We start from the raw sequence: 13,049 nt of genomic DNA on the forward strand, positions 1-13,049 counted from the left end.
TTGCAGCCACCTTGGAGAGCACTGAAATGCCATTTTAGGTCTCTCTCCACATTGTTTTTGTGGCAGGAGGATGAGCCTCACCTCATTTCCAGGGTTTAAAGAAACTCCTCATTCCTCCTACTATGATGTGTGAATAGGATGTCACATCCTGGCAGGGCTGGATTTGAAGAGGTGAAACCTGTATATACTCAATTTAGTTTTTCCTTAATATTTTTGTGATTTTTTTTTCTCCTCCCTCTTTATAATCACATTAAATTCTTCTGCTGTCCTTCTGGTAAAGCAGTTACAGGTAAGTCACACTCTTGCGAAATACATCCATGAGAGACCAATTGTTTAGGGGCCTTTTTCTTTGTTTTTTAAAGCTGTAAGGCACAGGGAAAGAACAAAGGCTTTCCCTGGGCTAAAATGCACCTTCCTGTGGCTGCTTGATCTGAAGCACAGCTTTGTAGCTCCTGGCAGGATTTCCTTCAGGTGAGTTAATCTCTGAGTGGTAACTAATAGCAACCTTCCCCTGGCAGCTAAATCCCAGTCCCACCCTGCTCCCTCTTCCCATGTTAATTTTAACAGTCCTGTAGTAACAGCAATGTCCAGGACCTCTTGAATCCAAGGCAGTATCTACTATCACTTGTTCAAATTTTCATTTGTTCTTGTCCTTTTGGTACCTATCACTTGGTCTCTTTCCAGTCTCCACCTTCAAAACTTGTACAGTTCCTTCTCGCTGCTTCTTCTCCTTCTCACGTCTCTGCTTCTGTTGGCAAATGTAATTGATGCTCCACACTTGGGAAAGCTGGTCTCTGTATTGCCCAAGAGAGAGCTAGTATCACATAACAGGGAAGCCACATAAAAAATGAAAGTCGTTTTCATTGCAGCCCTCTCTTTTTGTAAAGAAGAGTAGGAAAGGAAGAAGCTCGGTACTTCCAACCAAGCCCTTGCACAGAGCACAGCAGCAAGTGACAAATGCACCAAGTAACTCCCCAGGAAAGTTCTTGGAGCACACTGCTCTCCAGACTGGCTTCAAGGCCAGGCTGCTGCAGCTCAGACTGCAGCAGTTGGGACAGGGGAGCACAAAGGAATATATAATATAACACTTTACAATTTCCAATTCAAGCTGCCAGGCACCAATTACTGCTACACCCAGAAGCTGCCAAACACGAATTTCCAGGGTGTGTAGAGCATGACCTGTGAAACTCTGCTCTGATCCATGTTCTCCCACCGAGCAGCCTCGCCGTGATCTCAGGAGGAGGGAGGCAGACACAGAGATCACACCATTGGCTTGACTGCAGCAGAGCTGGTACTAATACTGCTCAAGGCACAGCTCCCAGTAATCCTAGAAGCAGAAATCCCTCTCAGGTAATTAACAGAAAAGTGAAATCCCAGTTAAGTCGAGTTGAGTTATATAAGAGACCAGCAGTGCATGAAGAAATACCGTAAGTATTCCACCTCTGTAGAGCAGCTGTTTTAAGGATGCAAGAGCAAGGCTGGAACATTTCAGTTCAGAAGTCCCTTAGGCCTCAACAAAGCTGACACAGAGCAGTCAGAGCCACCAGCTTAATCCCCAGCACGGGCTTGTGGCATGAGCCCCAGGGTGACAGGAGATCTCTCACCACCGCAACCACAGACACAGGCACAAGCTCACGTTTCCAACCATTAGAATTTATTTTTCTTCGTAACTGTGCAGTTTTTAAAATGCTACTGTAATGATGAAGTCATAGGCTACTATGTTCTTTAGGTGTGGAAACAGTTTTCAAAAAACAAAGACCATGCGCTACGAGTGAGGAACAGGCCATTGACTCTTCAGCTGGAATATACAGACATTTTTGATAAATACTGATCACCTTAACACTTAAATGGAATGACATGTTCAGAGTTCTACACAGTTCACTATGAAAACAGCATGGCAAGTTACATAAAAGCTTCAACTTCAAGGATCCTTGCTTTTTTGTTAAATTAATTACTTGGTTAGAAAAGAGAAATGCAAGAATATCTGAAATGGAGTCTCACCTGGACAACTTTCCCCCTCTGTTGTTGGTAAGCTCCTGTTATCAAGATGATTCCATCAGAGCTGGCAGTTAAATTGTGTATATATAAAAGAATCCCCCACACTGCTTTCAACATCAGGAGTTTTAACAGGCAAATATCTTCATGAATTTGGAATGGGTTTTCAAAATTTCTATCTTGACATTTATTGCTTTTACTTGTAAACCTGAAATCCAGTCTATTCCTTTGAGGAGTGTTGGAAGTACAGAGTCAACAGATCTTGTATTCTTTGTATTCTGGGTGAGAGGAAAGAAAAAGATGACCTACACTCAAGAACACACATACACCTCCATCTACAAACAGCCTGTGCAGACTAAAGCAGGTAAGTCCTAAAGTAGCAGTATTTAAAAACATCAATGGGGTAGAAACCCAGCTCATCCAACCTATCTTTTTCTCCCATGCTTGGCCAGAGTTTAGCTGGTACACAAGGAGTTTTGGCTCTCCTACAGAGGGGAGCAGTTCTATGGATGAGGATTTTGGAGAGCCTGAAGGTAAATGTGACTGGGACTGGCAGGCAGTGCCATGTATACTCTTCATGCTTCCAGCTATTTAGACTGTTTCAGGGCTGCTAAAGGAGGGCTGTGAGGTGAGGACAGGCACCCAGACTGGGTACAAGCACTGCACAGTTTTACCACATGCCAGTTAAGCTGGTAACATGGTCTCTGTAATACAGAGCACTCAAGGGAGGGATTTGGACGATGCAAGAGATACCTGCTTGTGATACATTCCAGCTCACCTGAGCATCTGAAAGGTGCTACCCAGCATAACCTGTCTAAACTGCAATATTTTAGAACTGAGATGAAAGGGATGTTGCTTTAATAGACCAATTTGCTACAAGACAGTTTGAGAAATTGCATTCCATAGGTTTCTACCTCTTCCTCCTCTACCCCCAGAAGAAGAGACAAGCAAACATGGTTAAGTCAGTATGTGTGTAAACACCAGAACATTTTGCTATACAATAGAAAAAAAGTTGCTGTTCTTAGAGGAGCCCTGAAGACCTTGGAATACCTGTATCCTGCAACTATTAACCTGTACCACATGCATTTCCTGTTTTGTACATAAACTGAAAGCAAGCTTGAACAATAGTAAATAGCAACTACACCCCTGCAACAGGCAGAAATGCCACGTTGCAGCTGCTTACTCCTTCACTTTAGATATGTAGTCAGCCAGTTTGTTGATACTATCCTCCTGCTGTTCTAGAGCATCCAGTATGAAGCCCATCGGGGTCTTCTTCAAGCCTATCCCCTCCATCTTGTTCTGCAGCTTGTTCTGTATGTTCCGGAGCCTCAGGGAAGCATGGACAAACATCACTGCATGACAGAAACACACTCATGAATTGTTAATGCCCAAGGAATGCCGACTTCTTGCAGCACTTCAGACACATCTCAGCGCCGTGACAGCACTGCAAGATGACGATGTATCAATGCCTGCTTAAGTAACCACAGGTACCCATTTAATAATAACATTAAAGATGGCTTGTGCTCCTTAGTGTGCCCTCCCCCTGTTCTGTTTTGGGGCCATTTAAACACAGACAGCAAAGTTAACAGCCGACTTAAGACTCTGCAGACTTGTTTGAGAAAGCTCAAGTCACACATCTTTACCCCCCTAGAGAAGAGAAGAAATACTTACAGAGGAGAGGAAGTGTGATCCCAAACATGAACACCATGACATCCCCCAGGTAGGAGATCAAGAAGTAGCTAGACAGCATGATGGCCACGACAAACGTGGTGGGGTACTGCTTCTTCAGCTTGCGGAGTATATCCTTGTTGTGTGACATCCACACAAACCCCAGGAAAACCAGCACCACCACAGTGCCACCAATGAGCATGTTCAGGGGACTCAGAAAGCTGGAGAGAAGAGGAACAACAACAACAAAGAGTTCAGTTTCAGAACCTTTATGACTTGTGTCCATATAGGATCAGCTCAGTGGTAATGTTACTAGGGAAGTAAGGCATTGAGAAGGCAATTGCTACTGTCAAGACCTTCACCAAGGTCTTTAGCAGGAGCTAAATAAAGTAAAAAGTACAACTCAGGAAGAAACCCTTAACACTGAAGTTGGATAATCTTTGTCTTTATGTTCTCTTCTGAGCTTAGCTCAGGATGATGACTTTCTGCAGCACATCACCATGGAAGCATTTCCCACCAGGGTCCCTCCTACCTCTGCAATCAACTCATTTGATATCACACCCAGAGTCAGCACATCCAGACAGCAGATGGAGACAACGTTGACTGATCTTTTCCCTTCATATGACCAAAACCAGGCTCAGGCCAGGCCTTTCAGATGAACTAGCTCTTCATGCTATCTTGTCTAGGTTGGCAAAATGGGAAAGGTAGAACACAGAGTAAAGGAGGTTACTTCGCTACTTCTCATTTCTGAATAAACTTTCTCATTGGTTTACGTTCAAAAAAAAGAACTGTATATATCTGCAAAAGGAGCTCACCACTTTTAGCACAACAGATGGAGGTCCAGTCCCAAGCAAGCATGCCTGAGAGTCAGAAGGAACTGGAGTATGTGAAAAAGGCCTTACAGGGAAGAAGAGCTAGGCCTAGCAAGAGTCACTGCTTAGGTTTGTGTTCTGTTATTGTTATCAGAGTTTCCAAGCAAACTAAGCCATCAAGTGGATCAGCACTGGACTATAAACAGCAAGTCCCTTTTTGGGATGAAGGCAAGAACGTCACCTGCTTAAACCACTTTCTCAAGTATTTAAAGCTTGTTCAGAATCAAGTGTTCAGCAATAACTTTGCTGAGCTTGTTTCTGTACTCACCCAGAGTCCAGGCTCTATGGTATTTCACTTAAATGGTATTAAGTTATGTGAATTCATGTGCATTCTGATTTTCTGGCTTTTGCATGCACTGATCTGATTACACAGCAGCTGAGGCCTCTGGGCTATTACAACTATGGCAGCAGCATGACACCACCCTGATAAAGCCAGACATGCTCAAGGTTTACTCCTGCAGACTTTGCAGCTCATCCTGCTGCTCCAAAGCTACCATGCCCAGTGACTCACCACTCCTCCCCACTGCCAAGGAGGATGTTATGGTTTGTGGTCTGTGCTTCACATCCGGCCTAGGTGGAAGAAATCTGCTGGTACTGCCAACACTCTACCTGCAGCACTAGGGAGCATTTTCCTGGAGCAGGAAGAACCCCCAAGAACTATTTCAAAGCAAGGACTAGCTCTTGATTCTTCGTGTTAGTTGTGCCAACAGGAGACAGAACAACTGGACAGAAAAAGATTAAAATTCAGAGTAGCTCCCCACCTGCTTCTGCTACTCATGCTGAAAAGCCAATCGGGCCTTTTGGAAGTGGTGACAGGCCAGACTTGCTTGTTGCATTTGAGTCACTCCCTGCAGCCAGCCAGATTATATTTAGCTCTGAATTGTCAATCTAAAGTTTCCAGGCTGGAAAATGTGAACAGCATTGCTCTGGAAAGAAGTTTCATCTGTGCTCCTTTGCAGCAGGAGGAGGGTGACTCATGACTGGACCACACTGGTGCCTGGGTTATAAATATGCTCCTGGACATAAGAGATTCTTAAAGTAGGATTTACCTCCACACCTCAGCTGTCTTGGAGCAGAAATGGCCAAACTTACACAACTCACAGCAATCTATTTTTGTTGCTAAAAATCCATGGACAAGATAATCCTGGAAGCAACAAAGATCTAGGCAGAGCTCCACTCTACACTTTCCATGTGCCTGGAAAATACTCTCAAAGCCTTATCATCCCTACGCTTCCTGTTACTCTTATTACAACTTCAGAAACCTGTGGTGAAGAACCATCCCTCCATATTTATAAGGAAGATGCAAAGACCTCTCTGCTCTACATTTCTTTCTGGTGTTACACAGGCTCTGTGTAACTGACTGCCTGTAAGGGATATGAAGAGGGGTGAGGGGAGAATGCATTCAGAAGATCCCTCTTTTCTGAGGAAAGTGATTTGAATCACATGTTTTCTGAAGTGGGCTGCATTCCAACGTGTACAAGGGAACAGTGAACAGAAGTATCAAGTGAAGGCATTCAGAGCCACACGAGCACAGATGGGGACTGCAGTTGCCACTGAAAACCAGTATTCAGATTATCAGCCATGTGTCCATAGACTTCACTAGTGGTGATTACAGTGCTGGATAGGGTGTCACATGCCAAAGCCACCCTTTACTGCTTGACTCGCCCACAGCATAATTTACAGCACTATCTAAGATCCCAGAAATTCATATATGGAAAATTCTTCTACAACAATGGCAGTTTTCAGGAAGGCAGAACTCCATTATCCAGTTTCACTCAGATCTGTTGGCACGCTGCTCTCAATAACACAATAGCTAAAAACTGTAAAGGAAAAAACAGGGATATGTAATTTTAGAATAGAGATGGAGGAAAAAGAGAGCTGTATAACAGCTTTAGAAGTCACTTTACTGTTGAACCACCAACACTGATTGATATTGGCCTTATTTATACAGAGGTCAGAACACAACAGGACAAATTTGTGCTCAGGCAAGGAGGCTGGAAGGCTTTCAGAGATGCAAGAAAAGGTAAGTGACCAGCCATTAAATATGTTACAAGATACTTTCTAAATATAACTCCCTTTAGCAGGGATTTATGAGACCTCAAATACCTAAAAATGTAATGCACAGAACTATCAGCACAGCAAGGGTATAGTGACTTGAGTTTATACTGCTCAGAGGACTTGGAAGAAGAAAAACTCTTTTAGGGTTGGACATAAAACCCACTAACTTCTCTGACCCTGAAAGCAGTGAGTGTGGCAGGACTAACTGCATTTGGGGGTGCCAACAGCCCAGAGAAGAAAACTCCTTTATTTTCTCTGGTGACAAGGTACAACCCTGGTGGGGTGCTGTGACCTCCAGTACAGCTGGGACAAGGTGACAAGGAAAAGCCATCACTCAGATTCAGTTTCCTTCAGTATCCACCTAGATACAAAGTAGACACAGGGAAAACAAATACATGAAAAACAACATCCCGGATGGCTGCAGGGACAGAGGCATTGTCCTGTGTCAAGCAGGACCAGGGGACACTTTGTATTGGTAGAAGCAATCCCTCAGGAGAGCAGCGATGCTGGGGGTGCAGCTGTGTGGGAAGAAGTCCTGGCAGCTACTCCTGGCCAGCAGAAACAGATGAAGATTAAATACTTTCTTCTTATAAACTACATTCGTATTTCTAGGCTCTGCCCTACATGCATCACAAAGCAGGTCAGAATTCTCACACAGGAGCAGGAAGACACAAAAAGCTCCACTTTCAGTGAGTTATCACATCACCTCTTCTTGTCAGGTAGTTTCATACTTGCACACTTGTGCACAGCCTTTACAGCAGGAGAGGGGGAGGACATACAGCTGTAGCATATGGAAAAAAGAGCTTGGCAAGGCACATCCTTTGTGTAAGGCAAGTAGCCTCCAGCAGCACAAGCCCAGAAATAGGATAGGCCCCATAAAAAGCAAAACAAGATAGCTCCATCCTCGTACCATCTCCATTTTAGATGACTGTCTTGGGGTCATTATTCAGCAGTTGCTGTCACATCTGTTTCTTTCGCATGTGACCAGGCAAGTCTGAACAAAGGCACTGAGTAGGAGACTGGCAGTCATTGAGAACACTTTTTTTTTTATTTAGAGCAGCTCAGTTAGGCTGAAATAAGCATGAAAATTCCTTCTTGGAAGCCCTTTTGCTCCACCATAGCCCAAGCAGTGGGCAGGTTAGAGCACTAAAATATGCTCATTTGTATTAATTTAAATAACTTGAAGTTCTGCCTCCTCTCTTCCCATACTTTGAGCTTCACTGAGGTTATAGAGCTGTAACTACAGCTAGCACATAAAAATTTTCTTGGGGGATAGCCCTCAGCATCCATGGATTTAGCAATGCTTCTGTACCTACTGCTGCTCACTTGCATGGCTTTGAGAACAAGAGACAGATTCCTGCCTGCAGAACTGCCAGACCTTTATGAAGTTATGCACCAATATTATTATGCAACATGTTTTAAAATTATGTGTTTTGCTTGCTCATTCTTAATCTTTCATCAAGCATGAGAGAAACTAAACATTTTGCTGCCCTGGAGCCTTTGTTTCAGCAAAGGGATTCACTACAAGTACATCAGCTAAGGTGGTGGTCTGGGGAAGAAACATGGAAAAAAAAAAATGACACAGTTGTTGGCTGCTGCGGTTGTACAGATGGATAGTAGACGCTTTGAAGAAGTGTCAAAGGAAAGAGATATCAAACCTCAGGCTGCAAGGAGAACATTATTCCAAGACAGAATGAGCTCTCTGATGCATCATTCCAAAATTCAGCATGCTTTTTAAAAACTGTCAGATTTAGAAGCTGATTTTTAGCAAGTACATGGCAACAAAAGCTTAGATGAAATTACATTAATTTAAAGTAGTTAAGTTTGAACTACATGATAGAGAGGCCTTGTTGGAGTAGGTGGAAGAATTTCACTTATTAACCAAATTGACTGTTTGAGGGAAGTTGCAAGATGTGGGAGGCACTGAAGGCCCTGATTTTAATAAAAATTCATACAGGACTCACAGTGACAGGGCCCTGGCTCAGGGTAAGAACAGGGAGTCCAGTTCCTCTATAACTGGGAGAAAGGGCAGACTTTTGTCAAGATCTTGGTTTTTATCAGCAATCTACTGCAACAGAGTTGGAGGAGGGGGAGGAAAAAAGAAAAAGCAGACAAGTCCAGAGTCCTTCTTAAAGGAATTTGCAGGAAGAGAGTGTGGCTGCCACCACCAGCCTGTATATTGTGGAGTGGAACTAATTCATGAGTTTTAGTTTCTTGTTCACTGATTTATTATTTTCTACCCAGCCCTGTAGGCTCAAAGTAAAATCTGCATTACTACAAAGCACGGAACTTCATTTACAGGTAAGAGTAGCTACAGGAGAAGGCAAACAGAGGGAGAAAGGCAGGGAAAAGATGCAGTAAAGATCATTACAATTCCACTATGCTCATGGTAAGGTTATTCTACACCTCGTGGAGGGAAGGTAAAAGGCTGGAGAGGTCAGCTCTGTGGTAGGAGGGCAGTAAACTAAAGCTGTGGCACAGAGCACTGTAGTTCTAGCATCAAGAAAGCTCTAGGCTACAATTTCTGTGTCAGCCCAGCACAACCACAGTACTGCAAGAGCTGAAAATATTATCTTTGCATTTCAAGTCTGTCTATATAATTAGATGGTTTATGAGCAGGTAGAGTTGGTGACAGGCTAAGTTCAGTTTTGATCACAGGAAGACGACTCCATTAGTGGTTCCAATAATCCTGCCCTTTGGCCTGGACACAGCCCTGGAGTTCCTAAAAAGCCATGATTCATCATTTATCAGGGGTTCCTGCCCATTACAGAATGAAGTGAAAGACAACTTAGTCATCAATTTAAATTTATCACGAGAACGTTCTTTACCTTTCTTCCAAAGCCACAGTCTGGCCAAATGAAAAATATTTTTATTAAAAGAAATGGATACTTTTTCTCTACTGAGGTATTATCCCATTTCCTTCAGAATTCTTCTCCCATCTGATTTTATTTCTGTGTTAGAAGAACCAGACTTATAATATACCAAAGACTCTGACACATGCAGTAACAAAATCTGAGATTAAGATCCCACTTCAGGTCTTGTTCATCCATAAGTTATCAACACAGAGGGTTATAACTCAATATTAAGATATTATAATTGCAGTTTTGATATTAGTATCCATCTTCTGTGGCTCTCTTCCTCCTCCACCTCCTACCTCAGCAGATAAATAGGAAATAAGTGGGAGATAAATCTCTCTTGATCTGAAGAAAAGCAATCAAGAGTTCAAAAGGAGGAATTTAGGAGGGTGAGTAAATGCTGCTGCAATCCTTGTTTTATGACTGGAGACACCAGAATTATTTACATTCTTTTCCCATCTTCTTGGGCAGAAGAGCTGTCTTCTGGCTTTCCAGGGACACTGTGATTTATGTGTTCATTGAGAGCTGGCTACAGCATAGTGCTGCTAAACAAGGGTAATGAACACACAAGTCTAGAACAAAGTGACAGAAGAACAGCAAGACCATGGAAGTCTCATTTTGCCAGCCGAGTAAAGATCGCTGCAATGTATCCCCACCAAAATACACAAGAATAAGGCCTATGCCACTACACTGAACCTGAAACCATCATATACATCAAGAAGAAAATGCAGGATTCTGAGCCTATCCTTCCACAGAGCACAGGTCAAAGTCCCCTGTGAGCCAGAGAATCTTTATCAACTTAGATGCTGGGCCAACAGCTTCAGAAGCCCTAACAGGATGCAGAATGCTTACTGCTCCCCCCTCAAAAAATTTGATTTAGGGGAATCATTTTAAGCCTCTGCAACATAAGAGATAAGATGTACTTCAGCCAAAGCCACTCTGGCCTGGTGGCTGGGCAGTTCTCCAATTTAAGCATTTGTGCGTTGCTGCTTGTTGAGAAGAGTGGAGTATTTCAGTTTCCATAAGTAAAGCTTAATCATCAGTTCTGCTGCATGTCTTGCTTAAGAGCTTTCTGACCAAAGATCCTAGAGCAATACCTGAAATAGAATCACACAGCCTTTGATTCAAAAGGTGATTATAAGGTTATTTCCTGATTCCCTTCAGGAATGCTGGGTGTGACACAACACTGTACCAGCAGATGGTCCTACCTCGAAGGTCTGAATCCTGCCCACCAAAACGAAATGAAGGGGTGCCTTATTTATTCTGTAGCGATTTTTTTCTGTATGAGTTAGTTCAGAAATAAGAACGGCTTGCCCTGGACATTACTTTAGAACAGTAACACAGAGCAGATTTTATCTATGCATTTTTTTTAAATTCAAAGCCGAGCGCGTCTCAGCCCGAGCAGCCCCGGGGGGCAGGTTCGGGAGGAAGCACAGATCGCTGCGCAGGATGCGGCTCCGATTTCCGCGAGCAGCGACATCCCGCACCCCGAGCATCGCTGCCTTCTGCCGGGCGCGGTGTCCGCAGCCCCCGGGGCACGGCGCCGGAGGAGCAGCCCGTGGGAAAGGGAGATAAGGAACAGGGACCGGTCACACCCCACCAACACACCACAAGCACGACTGCTACCGAGTCACCCCCGCCAAGGAACCGGGCCTCTGTATTTTTAAACGACACCAGAGGTTTAAGGAGGGGCGGGAAGGGGAAAGGAGAGTGGAAGAAGGTAAAGGGAAAAGAGGGGGAAAGGCGAAGGGAGGAAGGGAAAAGGCGAAGGGAGGAAGGGCAAGACAGCTCCCGTCCCGTACTCCCACATCCCTCCCGGGCCGGCCGGGCCCTCTCCCGTGGCACCGGGCCGGGTCGCAGATCCCCCGCCCGGGCAGCGGGACCAGCCCAGCCGCCGGCCCCGGCCCGGCCCCGCGACGCCGCGCACTGACCCCACGATGGAGACGAGCGCGGCGGCCACCATCAGGTAGTTGGTCTGGTAGTAGAGCAGGTTGCTGACCACGCGGTTGTTCCATTTCGAGATGTCCTTGAGGTCGGGCAGGGCGAAGCGGTCCGAGCCGGGGAAGAAATCGTCCCAGGCCCGCAGCGGGGCCACCTGCACCTCCATGGCCGCCGCCGCCGCCGCGCAGGCTCGGGAGAGCCGGGCACCGCCCCGGGGCGGCTCCGCACCGACAGCGACGGTGCTACCGACAGCGGTACCGACAGCGACGGTGGTACTGACAGCGGCACCGACACCGGCACCGGCCCCGCTCCGCTCCGGCCCCGCCGCTCCGCGCTGCTGAAGCCGCGAGCGAACGAGCGGCAGCACAAGTGACAGGCGTGTGTCACCGCCCAGGGCTGGCAGCTGCCAGGGGCCGCTGTCAATAATCGCTGTAAATTCATTGTTCCTTCAGCGAGTGGTGATGCGCGTTGAACGTTCACGTGGGGAAGCCACTTGGCATCATCTGTGAAGCGAGGGATGAGTGGGGAGGGCACTACGAGAACTGTCAGGAGCGTCAGGGAGGCACAGGGGGTTTCTGCTAGTGGGGTTGGTGTCTTCGAGCTGAATTTTCTGTCTTCAGGCTGAATTTTCTGTCTTCAGGAGGAATTTTTCTAACCTTTTGGAAAGTAACTGATGTCGTCTGATAATTTCTGCAACAGAATTTTCCTAATAAAAAAAGGAACTTCGGGTTTCAGTCATTGCGTAAGATTACATCACCTAAATAAATATGCATTAGGAGGGCGGAGAATATTTAGTGTATAGGCGGGTTCATGTAAATTGTACTATATAATAGGTGGAACTTTTTACCCCTTGGGGTGCTTGATTTGTGGAAACTTCCGCGTGCGCAGATTAAACAATATCTCCTTTCTAAACCAAACTGTGTTTAGAGAGCTTCCCAAATGGGCAACAGGGCGACCATACCTTTGGAGAGAAAGGCTGGTGCCAGCAGCCTGTGGTGTTTTGACCCCAGCAGTCAATGTTGGAACACTCAAACGAACACGCAAAATCCTCAAAATGTAAGCAGGCTGGCGTGTGCTTCTCACAGCTCCATCTGTGAAGGATTTACATCCCTAACGTTTGGGAGCCCAAGAATTGAGTGCAGCCCAAGTTAGTCCTGCTCATCTGCTTCCTGGTCTGCACTGGTTTGTGCGTGGTCCCTGCCCAGGCCCTGCCCATGGAGTGCTGATAAGACAAAAGCCATTGTGGCACGCAGCGACCAGCCCGAGCCTGATCACATTTGGATTCCAGCCTTCCTGAAGGATTTAAGGCACCGTGATCTCCACACACTTTGTCTCAAGGATCCTTTCCATGGCTCCCAGGAAGTTCTGAGTCCTGAATAGGCCACCGAGGTGATTCAAGGGATGGGGCAGCCTGTGAGGAAAGGCTGAGAGAACTGGGATGGTTCAGCCTGCAGGAGAGGAGGCTCTGGAGTGACCGAATTGTGGCCTTCAGGACCTGAAGGGAGGCTGAAAGGAAGATGGAGAGAGACTATATACAAAGGCCTGGAGTGGTCAGACAAAAAGGAATGGTTTCAAATTGATGAACAGTAGGTTTAGATATTAGGAAGAAATGCTTCCCTGTGAGGGTGGTGAGGCCATGGCACAGGCTGTCCAGACAAAC

At 45.6% G+C, this 13,049-nt stretch overlaps 1 protein-coding gene and 1 long non-coding RNA gene across 2 annotated transcripts in view; both read right to left on the reverse strand.

Annotated features, from left to right (window-relative positions):
* The window catches only part of LOC136366265 (uncharacterized), a 302,489-nt gene that overhangs the window by 31,961 nt on the left and 257,479 nt on the right, over positions 1–13,049 (reverse strand). The window lies entirely within an intron of this gene.
* ARL6IP5 (ADP ribosylation factor like GTPase 6 interacting protein 5) lies at positions 1,633–11,658 on the reverse strand. The gene is made up of 3 exons (XM_066327212.1): positions 11,380–11,658; positions 3,667–3,884; positions 1,633–3,347 (listed from the first exon to the last, which is right to left on the reverse strand). Exons 1-3 carry the CDS (start codon positions 11,553–11,555, stop codon positions 3,175–3,177), a joined length of 567 nt encoding a protein of 188 aa, XP_066183309.1. The 5' UTR covers positions 11,556–11,658; the 3' UTR covers positions 1,633–3,174.

The sequence above is a fragment of the Sylvia atricapilla genome, chromosome 11 (genome assembly GCF_009819655.1).
Source record: "Sylvia atricapilla isolate bSylAtr1 chromosome 11, bSylAtr1.pri, whole genome shotgun sequence".
NCBI classification, from domain to species: Eukaryota; Metazoa; Chordata; class Aves; order Passeriformes; family Sylviidae; genus Sylvia; species Sylvia atricapilla.

Coding starts and splice junctions, on each gene's coding strand:
- ARL6IP5 (XM_066327212.1), bottom strand. CDS start 11,555: ATGGAGGTGCAGGTGGCCCCGCTGCGGGCCTGGGACGATTTCTTCCCC. Junction 3,885..11,379: donor GCGCTCGTCTCCATCGTGGG/GTCAGTGCGCGG, acceptor TCTTCTCTCCAG/CTTTCTGAGTCCCCTGAACA. Junction 3,348..3,666: donor GATCACACTTCCTCTCCTCT/GTAAGTATTTCT, acceptor TCTGTCATGCAG/TGATGTTTGTCCATGCTTCC.